We start from the raw sequence: 13810 nt of genomic DNA, 5'->3' as shown, positions 1-13810 counted from the left end.
ATTCCCTTTCTGTACAGTACTTAAAATAGTAGCACTGTAAACTTTAAACTCACCTCTTTCTCAGTCTTTTTTTGGATCTGCTGAATTGCCCTAGCATGCTTAGCCATTGCACGTAGTTCTTTTGGGTATGGAGTTGGGGCTCGCATCAGGCGACCTGGTTCTTCAGCAACTGCATCTGCTGCAAAGCTTATATGTTGTTTTGTCCGCCTTGTTTTGGTATCTGGTCGTTTGGTTATTTCCTGTATTCTTACTCTTTCCATCTCTGAAATATAATAATATGGATAGATAACAACATAAAATGACAAAGGGAGACAAGTACGTACTTATGAGTGATATTTTCCATCAAACCACTTGGTTATGCCACACCACACAAAACCAAAACTCTATTCCAAAAGCACTTCATCTTTTAACTGAATTTCCAGCAATACTGCATAATATTTATTTAAATACTAGAAAAAGGTTCTCTTAATATCAGTGGGTATTTGTATGTTGTCTATTGATGAACATCCATTTACAATTTACATCCATTTTGAAATGATTGTGCATTATCTTACGATGCAAAGGACAATCATAGATTTGCCAACAGACTACTTTGTTTGTTGTAAATGACAGAATAAGCAGATTCATGATCATTACAGTATTGTACTTTTCTTACTGCAGTTGTTCATAGAAAAAAGTGAAACCTAGATGTCATTCTCTATGTGCCCCAAAAAAAGAGAGAGAGGGAAAGCAAGGATATATATATATAAAGAAAGATGATGTGACTTACCGAACGAAAGCGCTGGCACGTCAATAGACACACAAAAATACACACAAAATTCTAGCTTTCGCAACCAACGGTTGCCTCGTCAGGAAAGAGGGAGAGGGAAAGACGAAAGGATTTGGGTTTTAAGGGAGAGGGTAAGGAGTCATTCCAATCCTGGGAGCGGATATATATATATATACAGACCGTGGATGGATATGTGTGTGTGTGCTAGTGTATACCCATCCTTTTTTCCCCCTAAGGTAAGTCTTTCCGCTCCCGGGATTGGAGTGACTCCTTACCCTCTCCCTTAAAACCCAAATCCTTTCGTCTTTCCCTCTCCTTCCCTCTTTCCTGACAAGGCAACCGTTGGTTGCGAAAGCTAGAGTTTTGTGTGTATGTTTGTGTGTCTATCGACGTGCCAGCGCTTTCATTTGGTAAGTCACATCATCTTTCTTTTTAGATATATTTTTTTTCCCCACATGGGAAAGATGTATTCATATATATATGATATATTCATATATATACACAAAATTACACAAGGGTAGACATAAAAAGAATGTCTGGACAATGTTTTATGAAAGAAATGCTTTCTGCTTCAATTGGCAGCTACCCTTATTCAGTTGTGAGGATTTATATTATTGTCACTCGTGCTTATGTCCTCCATAATGTCATTCATATCTAGATGCACTCTCTTCTTTCTAAATATCATTCATCTTATGCAAAGTCTTTGAAACAATATATGATTGTGGAATTTTTTAAACATTAACATGTTGGCCATGGCATTTACTGATGCGTTTCCTTGAATCAATGTACTCACAACATAGGACTGTGCCCCCTCAATGCAGCAACTAGTATCTTCCAATTCAATTGCAGTGGACTGTACAGTTTTATGGAGAATATTTGAAACCAGGATTTCATGGAAAGCATGTGTTTATGATATTACAATTTAGTGAACTATCAATTTCTGAGTCAGAGATGGGTACACTGAATCCGTACACTCCACATTCATCAAGCACAGTAACACAACGAATGTATGATATTTTACTGTTATAATTCCACTGCAAACTCCAATTGAAAAACTCTCCTTATCACCACTGCCACTGAAGGAATTCTATGGAACTAGAGAAAAAGAGGGGTGGGGGACGAAAGATCTTGAAGGAATTGTATGGGAATGAGGAGTGGGGGGGGGGGGGGGGGGGGGAAGGGGGGGTTGTCATCCATACATTACAAATACAAAATGAAATGATCTATGTCAAATACATTCTAAAATAAAATAAAAACAATTACATACTGTATGTGAAGTCAAAACTCACCTGAAATGTGATATTTCTGGGAGCTCTGTGGTAACATAAAATTCACACAAACCATTTGATTAGTCTCTCTGTCCATTTCTTGTTGCAAAGTGGGCAGAGGCATGCTCTGGTTGTCTGATAGCCACAGAGCATTAAGTTGTGTGAGATTCAGAATTGAAACAGGTAAATTTTTCAGACGATTTTTACTCAAATTCAATACACACAATTTTGACAGGTGTCCAATTTCAGCAGGGATGTAATGGAGTTTATTTCCACACACACTTAATATGGACAGGCTGGAACAGCTTCCAATTTCTAAAATTAAAAAAGTTTAACTATTTCAGCACAGTATTCACACACCAAACACATGTTACAAGAAAACAACTATTCCACAAGAATTACCAAAATATATTTTTCAATCCATTAGGTATCTTACTAGTTTCCTCCAAATTCATGAATAGTGTGTCACTTAGGAAAACCAGTTTCCCTTATGCAAATAATCATAATGTCTGTAAAAAAACAACCCGGGTTTATCTCATTATTGAAGAATGTGTTCATTATTTCTTGTAATGCAAATGGATATCCAAAGCAATCAGTCTGACAATGCACAAATGCATCAAACAGTTCTGGTGGAGGAGCTCTTGGAATGAGAGGATATTCAGTAAATGGACAGGACTGCCCATTCCCCCAACTTAAACCACATCAAGCACGTGTGGGATGCAAAAGTTGGGTAGACATATTGCAGTATCCCCATGCACCTTCCAATTGCAGTGGCAGAGGATTGCAATTCCCTAACATACAAACTCCTTACCAACTTTGTGAGCAGCATGGGAGCAGGTTGCGGAGCATGCATTGCTGTCCGTGGTGATCACACACCATATTAAGAACCATGTCCAACTCTTTGTAATTGTCCAGAGGACTTTCATATATGACCATGACTTTAGTGTAATTATTGTCTTTGAACAAAAATATCAATTCTGTTTGTATCACTATGTCCTCCTTTCAGTTAGCTTCTGTGATATGCTGTAGCAGTATGGTCCAAGTTTCATAGCTATGTTACTTGTCAGTGACACATCAAGCGAAAGTTACTTTCATTCATAAGTTTTATACAAATGTGCCAGAAACATTATAAATAATGGCATAAATGGCTTGGTTTTCTGGACCCAATTTTTTTTTTTTTTACGTGACTGGACCTCAAAGTGCTACTTGTATCTGTACCACTGAGAAGCTTTTGTACCATACACAGTAAACATGCGACAATAACCATTTGACCACAATTTTGCTTCCTAAACTAACAAAAAGTAGTGTATTGTTCTGTAGCCTTTATTTGTAACAGGTTCCCAAGAGAAAAGGAAAATGTAAATGGCAAAAAATGTGCACTGTCTCTAATCAAAATCTCTCCTGTTGCACTTTTTTTTCTTTTGTTTTAGAGCACAAACACAAACTGAGGTCATAAGCACCCAGGTCATAACTTAAGAACACCAATACGTAAATAAAGTTAAAAGTGACTATACAGTAAGCCCAATCAACGGAAGAAAAGAGAACTAAAAACAAGTACTTCCCCTTGGAGAAAGGTCCACAAAATATGCCATAGAGACAGTGGAGGCCCCTATCTAAATATTAAATGCCCTTCATCATATAACTGCGCCGTGACTGACAGCTTGAGCATCGTTTGCTAAAATGGCTGATAACTACAGTCTGCACTCAATGAAACTGTCTGTCCATCTAACATATTAAAATGTATGATTAGTGCTTCACTGAACATCTGAATAAATTCTTAACATTTTTCATATATCATAAAATATTCACTGTATACTATAAAAACAGAACAGACTGTACTTGTTATAATATTCTCACAGTCATGAAATGAATTCTGTAGCCTTGGACTATGTGTCCACGGGACAGCAGAAAATATGGAGGCTTACTTGAACAGATTTTATAACTACATAAAACACAATGATTTTACACAGTAAACTTAAGTGTTTGAGACATTAATTTTCATTAATTAGCATTAAATAAGTTTTACTTAAATTCCTTCACAACATTACCTGGTGGAAGTTCTTGTAAAATGTTGTCATCTACATTCAGAATGTGAAGCTTCCTCAGAAGTCCAATTGAAGCTGGAAGCATTGTTAAGTCATTTTGACTCACAATCAGCTCTTCCAAACTGGATAATTTGCCCATGTTGTTTGGCAATCCTACAAGTTCATTGTCATCTAATTTGAGGGTGACTAAAGCCTTCAAATTCCCAAGGGTTTCAGGGACAGTCTAAAATTACGGTTCATGTAAGAGTTGTGTTAATGAAAAAAGGTAAAAACACAGTTCACATATAGCACAATTTGAATAGGTAATCTCAAATAATAAATTCACTGACATTTTACTTTAGTGTAACCATTTACGACTATAAATTGTTATTATCACACAGTGTATACAAAACAAGACAACACTATAGGATATATCTCTAACTCCTAGTTTAGTAATTCAGTCAATGACATTTAATAAAATATTTGAGCATGTTGTACGGAAACATATGGTAGTATTGAAGACATGTCACTGTAACCGCAAATGATGTAACAAAATATGACAAAGTATGAATACACATTAGATTATATAGTTCTTTGTTACTGTCTATCCACTGCAATATTATTGTTAAAAGATATGTGCATTCATTATAGTTTTGTGCTGCTGTTGTGTGTAACAAAAAGTGGTGCTAAATAAATAGTTATTTTACCCAGAACCACAACTGTTGACACAAATTAGAGATGAGTATTTAAAAATCACAAACGTTATTCAAATTTGCTGTATCAATTTAAGGCTGTGATCTTTCTGGTGGGAAAATGTGAAAAATATGGTTTTTAGAAGCGGAACATCAATTTGTTATCACAAATACAAGAAACGATATGACAGAACATCACTGCATTTCATGACCACTAGATAGCAAAGTTGCTGAGCTAATTTCGGAAGGAAGGAAGATTAGGGTTCAATGGCCCATCGACACTGAGTCATTAGGGATGCCCAATTTCTGATTCCATATCCATATCATCTTTGTCTGCTTTCTCATACACAAACCTAAAACCATGACTCCTCAGAATTTGAGGAATCAGTCATATAAAGTAAAATAATTGCTAACTGAGGTAGAACAAGGAGACAAAAACCATCTGCTTTGCTTACAGAGAAGTGCTCTTTTGTTAGAACACAATTGAGCAATGATTTTTTTAAGAACTGTACTCCTTCAACAACTACCAACCAATGAACATTCTATCCTAGCAGCTAATCAAGATGTAAGTCTAGATGCAATGGTTTCTATAGCTAACAAAGTCTCTTATGAGAACACGACACTCAGTCAGTTTATATATAATACCAAAACTGTTTCACCACTATCTCAAGATCACAGGTTTTCTCGTCTGGAAAACCAGGTTTTACAACTAATGAGCCAGATTCAGCTATGAACTTGGACACAACTGAGAACCACATTGAAATCACTGAGGCATGCACAGAAATATCCCATGTGTCGATACCATTATAAATTCAAGCAGAGTATGAAGAAACACACACCACCATGCTCATTTGTTTCTTGACCGTCTGCTAGGACCCACATGGAGACCTAAAATGCTTCCCACTTGACATGGTACAGAGTCAGGAGGCTAAATTGTCCTGTTGTTTATTCATAATTGACACAAAAAATCTTCAATTTTTAGGTGATTCCAGAACTGATGTTTCCATACTGCCAAACAAAGTACTAGATCGCAAAAACATTCCGAAACAGCAACACTAAGCTGCAAATAGTTATGTAATACACATGCCCACATGGTGAACACGTACCGAGTCTGAAAACAGACCTTCAAAGAAGATTTCCATGGCCATTTCTTCTTGCAGGTGTTTATCAGCCAATCACTGGTGTTGAGTTTTTGAGCTAATATGCTCTGTTGCTTGATAAAGTCCAAAAAGTTGCTTGACCAACGAGCTCTAATCGCTAGCACAGGCTTTGCGGAAGTACCTACTGGCAGTTTAGTGATTTTGATTGGTGCACAGCACAAATATCAGGAGTCTGCTAAAGATATGTCTTAACCTTCTCATAGAGAAACCTAATTACTGTTTCCTGAAGTTAATGTTCAAAACATGATCACAATTACCGGACCTCCTGTGCATGCACAAGCCAGATGCTTATAACCAACAAAAATTAGTTCAAGCAGAATTAGAATTTCTAGAGTTGATCAACCTTGGAATATCTTGTCTTTCTAAAAGACCAAATCTAGTCCTCTCAAACTTGTTTCAAAGAAAGATGGAAATTGGTGTCACTGTGGAAATTATCAAGTTTTAAATGCTGTCATGGTGACAGGCTAATCCCAATACCTCTTTTACAAGATTTCAACTGCCATCTCTCCAACAGAAATATATTCTCTTAAACTGACCTTATCCAAGCTTACCACCACATTACTGTTGCATCAGAAAATGTGATTAAAACAACTGTGATTACACCACTTGGACTTCCAAATTTTTGAAAATGCCATTTGGTCTAAACAATGCAGCACAACATTCCCCATCATAGCATTTTGCATTATTTGCCTTATGTGTATTCCTACTTCAATGATATTCTAGTGGCTTCAGCATCAGAGGAAGAACTTTTAACAAATATGCAACAGCTTTTCGAGTGGCTGGGTCAATACCACTTAAATTTAACACAGGAAAATGCACTTTTGGCAAGAAAGAGATATCATTCTTGGGTTATCATGTGTCACACCAACGACTTTCACATTTAGAATATTTAGTACTCCCATCAGCAGACACTGAGATGTATACAGAAGAGCTGGTGTGGTTATTGCAGTGGAATAGTACAGAATGCTCTCACGGACAGTGTGTGGACAGAGCCACTGACCTAGGTGTTTACATGCCAGTGACAACACACATAGCCCAGCAGTTCTAATGCTAATTTGAATGGCTGCAGACCGTGCCTTCGCCCCATGCAGTGCTCTGTTTCCGTGTGGTCAGATGTCAGTCTCTTGCCCTGGTCGTGTGTTGTGTTTCTCTCCATGCTTGTTCTGCACATGGTGTTCAGAGTCTCTGCTCTCCCGTAGATTGACCTGCACATCGACATTTGTTGCCTCTTATAGGGTTCAGCTATCCAGGCTTGTAATCAACCCACCATAGTACAGTTACATTTGTGCTGACTTACAATTCCGCAGAACTGTCATGCCTATGCAGATACTAAGTGGTGACTAAGTGCCAATGTAGAAAGTTCTTATGTGTGTGACGCTTTTCGTTCTTTGCAGTGTTAAATCATGGCTACCACAGACCCGGTGTTTTTGCAATGCTGGCGGTAGTAGTTTTACCTCCAAAAGCTGGAGCAGATGCAGAAACTGCCCAAACATAATGCACAATTACTTGATACCCATGCCATGTTGTCCCATGACCCCATTCACAGACTTCAATGGAAAGGTGAGAGAATTACATGCACCCATTCTTGCTGTACTGCCAGGTAAGACGTATCATCAGTCCAGTTGATAAGGCTACCTTGTTATTGTCCAGCAGTTGGGGATTATAGGAGGTTGTACAGAATCTGAAGCCCTTAACTGACCCGGAAGAACTTAACTTTGGTGACCTCTGTTCGTTGCTCACACAGTATTTTGGTCATCAAAAACACATGTTGGCGGCACATTTACAGTTTAACCAACACCACAAGTGCCCCGGGCAGTCATATGTGGTGTGGGTTGCTGACCCACAAGGTTTCACACTACTGTTGGTTTAAGTGGCCCCAGTGTGCTACCTCATATGTGGACTCACTAATTAGGAATACAAACATATGGTTAACACCTGACCCGGAGGTACAAACTATGGCATTGGCTTTGTCCTACCCTTCTTTAGCCAATGTTGCTAAGATTGCTGAATCATTTGATATTATAGCAGTGGCAAAGGAAAAACTTTCTGACAATTGACAGGTGGCAAAGTTAGACATGCACAGTAAAAACTTCCCGGTACCCCATGCGGTGAGCCAGGCAACCATATCTTCCACTGACATGATACATGTTGATAACATGATGTCACAGCGCTGCCCATTGTCACCCACGTCAGGCTCATTGAGTATGTGTAAACCGAGGTGTCGTAATCCTCACTCGTGATGTTTTTCAGGTTCTTTGTGTCAGTCTCTTTCCACACCTGTTTTCGCTCAGTAGGCAAGCCAGTGGTCCTGCTCAGATTGTTCAACAGGACTGCCCATACATGGAGGCCACATGTGGGGTCTGACACAAAAAATGTCATTTAGCAACTGTTTGTGACAGTCAGCGAGCTGCAAGATAGTCGTCAGAGGCCTGGACTCGGAGGCTGCCTAAAAAAAACAGAGAGCTCAAAAGCTAAAGTTAAGTGTCTCTATTACATGTTTCTGTGTGCTGCACACCAGTCCTCTACAGGTCAGCCTAATTAACTTGGATACATAGAAGCTTTTGGGCTGCCCTGCATTGCAAATATCACTACATCATGTTGTGTCTTACAGTAAACAATGTATTCCTTTGAGGGGGGAAATCCTCTATCTCTCCACGTCACAAGAATGTGGAAAGGCAACTTATGCTGTTAGTGGTGAATTCGCCATTGAAGCAAAATATTTTTTGTTTAAATGCCTTTTTTGTTTTTGGTTTCCAGAGAGTTTATGAAGCACATTTAGGGTCTCATCAAGTCCACCTTTCAAGATTTGGACTCTTTACTACAGTTGTTTGAGAACACCTTGGGCCAAGCAGAAAATTTCAAGGTACACGTCTCCCTTAAGCCACCTGCAATAACTAAATTTTGTTGCCCCCATGCCATTTCCTTCATGATGCGCAACAGGGTCAAGGCTGTTGGCAGGACCTCAGCATCATGTCTTCTATTTTGTGAGTCAGTTGGCCACCTCTTTGGTGGCAGTTCAGAAACCAGACACACTGTGCACATTTGCGGCATTTTTAAACAGATGTTCAAGGCACAATATTTCATAGATTTGTATCTGATGACGCAGCTGGAGGAGTAGTTGACAAAGTTGCCAGGGAGGGCAGTATTTTTCACATATCGACTTGTGCGACACACACCTCCAGTTGCCATTGGACCACAACTTCTCTGCATTTCTTAGTGTTTAACAACCCCTTTGGGCTTTTTGCATTTTGGAATCCGCTCAGCGACTAGAATTTATCAATTTGGGGTAGTTCATTCAAGGCAATCTTTGTTGTGTAAGCTACCTCAATGACATATGGTTCACAGGTTCCATGCGAGAGGAGCATTTACACAGACTACAGGCAGTTTTCTAACATCTTCTGGAGAACAGCCTTTGTTGCAAGTTGGAAAAATAGTTTTTTCCCCCCAAAGCTGCATTTTGAGGTCATGTGCTTAGCACAGATGGCCTCATCTGTGTGAATGAGCATGTGAAAGACATTGTCAACTTGCTGGTGCCCAAGAACCAGAAAGAGCTCCAATTCTTTTTTGGCAAGATTTCATATTACGCTACACTCATTCCCCAGGACACCAGCATTAGCCATTCTTAATTGGCTTCACCAAAAGGGTGACAAATCTGTCATGTCTGCGGAATGTCAAAAGGCTTTTCAGTCCCTTAAGCAGTGTTTGGGGTCTGTTCCCTGTTTGGGTTCATATAGGTGTGGTAAACCATTAACTCGGGCCTGTGATGCGCCTCAGTATGGCATTTGTGCAGTCACGCCGCATCAGAACCCGGATGACACCGGGCAGTCCATTGTTTATGCACTGAAGGCACTTTCTGTGGTGTAACATAATTATTCACAGATGGAAAAGGAGGCACTGGCTATCGCTTTTGCAATCAAAAAGTTTCGCTCTTTCTCGAATGGGGAGAAGTTCTTACTCATCACCATCACAAGCCGATAGTTTCCTTATTCAGTCTTCATTCCAAGCTACTGAATAGGACCACCGACCAACTGTAGAGAAGGGCGCTATTTCTCAGTAATTATTGTTATAACACTTGATTGTGTCAACTGCCCAGCATGCAAATGTGTACGCATGGTCACAATTACCAGTGGGACCGAACCAGGAGTTCTCGTTTTCACCTTGTATGATGACTTGCAGCACATTTTGATGGATTTTTTCTTTAATGGCATAGAAGATCTCAGACACCATGGCTGGCAAACTGCTTCTTCGGAAAATCGTTTCAGCTGTCCAGGTGGGGTGGCCTACGTGCGCTCTCTTGGAGGCACCTTCACCATGACATACCGTATTTACTCGAATCTAAGCCGCACTTTTTTTCCGGTTTTCATAATCCGAAAAACCGCCTGCGGCTTAGAATCAAATGCAAAGCAAGCGGAAGTTATGAAAAATGTTGGTACATGCCACCACAACTAACTTCTACCGTCGAATATATGCTTTGTAGGCACAAAGATAAATACTGGCACCAAAACCTCTGCGTCAGTAAATAAATTTTAAAAAAAAGTTGAAGACGAGCTTTTTTTCTCCGCCGCGAGTTTCGACCACTGCATTTTCATACATTATCCAACGAAGTAAATACAAATTCCGTATTGTTCATCTTCGAATGTAGCACAATTTCAGTGTACTACCTGTGAGAAGAGATGGTTGCTAATAGGAACCTGATGAAATTTGAATCACATACAGTATTCTCTTCACCATAAGAATAATACGAATATAAACATTTTGCCATGTATTTTCGTGTTTGCTGCTATCTCATTTAAATCCTGTCTGCCTAATAAACTACGAAACTAGAGTGAGACAACAGCAAACGCGGAAGAATATACGTATCGTGTCATGTTTATATTCGTATTATTCTTATTCCTAATAGTGATACAGTCAGAAATGAAGCACAGGAATTGACTAGATTTCTAAATCTAAGATGACTCTAATTTCTGTGCAGAATTTGATGTAATAAAGAAGCGGCAGCAAAGATTTTCAAACGGAGAAAAATTTTCGCCCAACTCTCGTTCAGAACATGTTCTATCATACGCAGTCTATTATTTGATTCTTGTTGATCATTATCAAAGAAAGCAGCAGTGTAAGTAACAACAAATAGCAGTCTCTTGCCATTGTTTCGCTAATGAGACATGTCCTCTCTCTCTTTTTTTTTTTTTTTTTTTTTAATTGTACGCGGCGGTAGCACGCACAAATGCAAGCCATGCCGCGAGCGGCGTCAGGCCGTAAATATGCACTATCAGAATGCGACAAACAATGCATGACACAGTGCAGTAATGCATTTTCAGCTTAAGAGTGACGCAAACACCTGTAACAAAGAAAACGGCACTTATCAGATCAAAGCAAAATAAGCAATCGATTCAAACCAGACGAAGCACGTGAAAAAGGAAGGGCACCCGTATAAATACGGACGGAGCGCCTGACGCATAGCAATGGCTACGTGGTAAAGCTTAACTGCTAAGCTTACGACTCGAACCAAACTACTGTAGCTGTATCGTCATTCATCGACCTAAATTGTGTCTCATATTACAATGGACCAACTTTGTTTCGATTTGGAGATGCGGCCTACAACTTTTCTCTCCCCTTGAATTTCGAGTCTCAAATTTCAGGTGCGGCTTAGATTCGGGAATTTTTTTTTTCCTTTATTTCGAGTGTCATTTTTCTGGTGCGGCTTAGATTCGAGTGCGGCTTAGATTCGAGTAAATACGGTACATTTTTTCTCACACGTGATTGACTCACTGTTGTCCATGGGGTCCTCATGCCCGCCATGGACGAGCAAAACTGTCGATTGGTTGTCCCTCTTGCACTGCATCCTCACAAACTCAGCTGCTGCATGCGTCGCTTTGGGGTACAACTCGTATGAAGGCTTCATCACATCTACTGGCCATGATAAACCACAGTACTGGACATTCTGTGTGGACTTGCATGGCTTGTGCACAAAACAAGACTGTCTTGCCATGTCATTTTTTCCCCTTGGTGAATCCTGGAGCACCCTTGGGACAGTGTGGATGTCGACTTTGCAGGTCCTTTTTTTGGGAACCATGTTGTCATTGGTGATTGATGCATTGTCAAATTTCCTATATATCACCAAACTGTCCTCCACATTATCGTTGGTGTCACAAGTTGATAGTCATTTTTGCCATTTAGGGCTGCCCCTGGACTCTCATATGTGATAATGATCTGCAATTTCTGTCACAGGAGTTTGAAGACTTTTGCATTTGCAGTGGTATCCAGCACCTAACATCCTGTTTCACCTGCTGTCTAACTCTGTGGTGGACCATTTCATGCATACGTTTGAGACCCAAATGAAGATGTCCACGTCTGCCTCATCTCAAGATGATGCACAGTCGAGTTTTCTGGCTACATACTGGGCAACACTGCTTAATGGGTGTAGTCCGTTGGAACTTGTGCATGGGCACCAAAAGCATGGTATTTAGGATCTGTTACACCCAAAGTTGCTTGCCCCAGACTGTTGTGGTCTGCCATGTTTTCCTCACAGTGCTGCTGCTTGCGCCTGATCTTTTGGATGGAAGCAGGGATGGCTGCTGGATATATGCAGGTCAGGAGTAGCTGATCTGTCACTCCAACCAGTAGCAGGTGTGACATGTTAGACCCTTGACAGCACCGCCTCCAAGTCAGCAGGACAACAGGGTCAGATGTGGCATTGTTCTGGTGGAGGTTTTGCTCCTCTGGAGTTCACTTTCCCAGGCTTGCAGCCAACCTGCCATTGGTAAGTATAGTCACAATTGTGTCAACATTGGCGATTCTGTGGTGTTGTCACACCTGCGTGGGTAGTGAGAATAAAAGGAGAAAATAATCAAAGACATACCTCGTTGTAAAACATTAGCATAATACGTCTTTCTTTAGGGCTAGTGAAATTCTACACATACAACAGAAACTCAGCAACCTTTGTTTAAATTGTGCAAAAATACAATGAAAAAGGACAACTGCCCTATTCCACAGACTGAAATAGCAGAAAAATTATTCAAGAAGCTAAAAGATGAACTATCTAATGCAATTCAGCTTACTCATCCCTCAACAGTTCTTCCCTTAATTTTGATGGTTGATACTCCTGACTGCATTAGAGGTGCTTCATTACACCACCTGCAAAAGTAACATCTGAACTACTTATAATATTGTCCTGGTCTCTCACCGAAACACAACGTTACTATTATATCTACAGTCCTGAATTGTTGGCAGTATATTTAGCAGTCAAAGACTTTTATTATCTTGTGGAAGATGGAGAATTCACAACACTCACAGACCACATTAACAGCACCCAGGCAAGAATTTCTCAGTCTGTTCACCACAGACATTTGACACCTTCCTCAATGAGAGATTTTCAGTTTGAAAAACTGATAGCTCAACATGAGGCAAAATATAATTCTTATTTTACAAATTAATATTTTAGGCTTAAGTCTTAACATACATAGTTTATGGCACAACTATGTAATAAGTATCTTTGGCTATGGATGTATACTAATGTATATACTACACACCCAATTATCACTCCTTTGTATACCCAGGGTGTATACGGGGACAAGGAAAAAAAATTCCCGGATTATTCCCGGATTTCTCCCGGATATCCCGTTTAAAAAATATGCTTTTTCCCGGGCGAAAATACACTTTTTCTATGCTAAGTGACAGTAGGTTTTCCGTAGATTTTCCCTCGGAACTGTAAAACTTATCAATCCTTTGAATGGTTCACGTTTTATACAATCGCGTAGAACTCCCCGGAAAAAAAAAGAAAAGACGGGGCAGAGAAGTTTTCGAGAGAGACTTTTAATTAAAAAAAGGAGAGAAGTTTTGGAAAGACCTTTGATTTTCAGCAACATATACGCTGCATATTTTCGTATTACGTAAGTATAAA

The 13810-nt window shown here is 39.7% G+C and overlaps 1 protein-coding gene across 3 annotated transcripts in view; it reads right to left on the bottom strand.

Annotated features, from left to right (window-relative positions):
- The window catches only part of LOC126183825 (protein lap1), a 180142-nt gene that overhangs the window by 57875 nt on the left and 108457 nt on the right, over nt 1-13810 (bottom strand). For all 3 annotated transcript variants that reach the window (XM_049926079.1, XM_049926080.1, XM_049926081.1), the window contains 3 exons: nt 4086-4305; nt 2059-2352; nt 54-262 (listed from right to left, as the gene is read on the bottom strand). In XM_049926079.1, the coding sequence (XP_049782036.1) occupies nt 54-262; nt 2059-2352; nt 4086-4305 (723 nt within the window). The remainder of the gene's footprint in view (nt 1-53; nt 263-2058; nt 2353-4085; nt 4306-13810) is intronic.

Source organism: Schistocerca cancellata, chromosome 4 (genome assembly GCF_023864275.1).
Source record: "Schistocerca cancellata isolate TAMUIC-IGC-003103 chromosome 4, iqSchCanc2.1, whole genome shotgun sequence".
NCBI classification, from domain to species: Eukaryota; Metazoa; Arthropoda; class Insecta; order Orthoptera; family Acrididae; genus Schistocerca; species Schistocerca cancellata.
The sequence above is the reverse complement of the archived record's forward strand: the minus strand, read 5'-3'. Positions and strand labels throughout refer to the sequence as shown.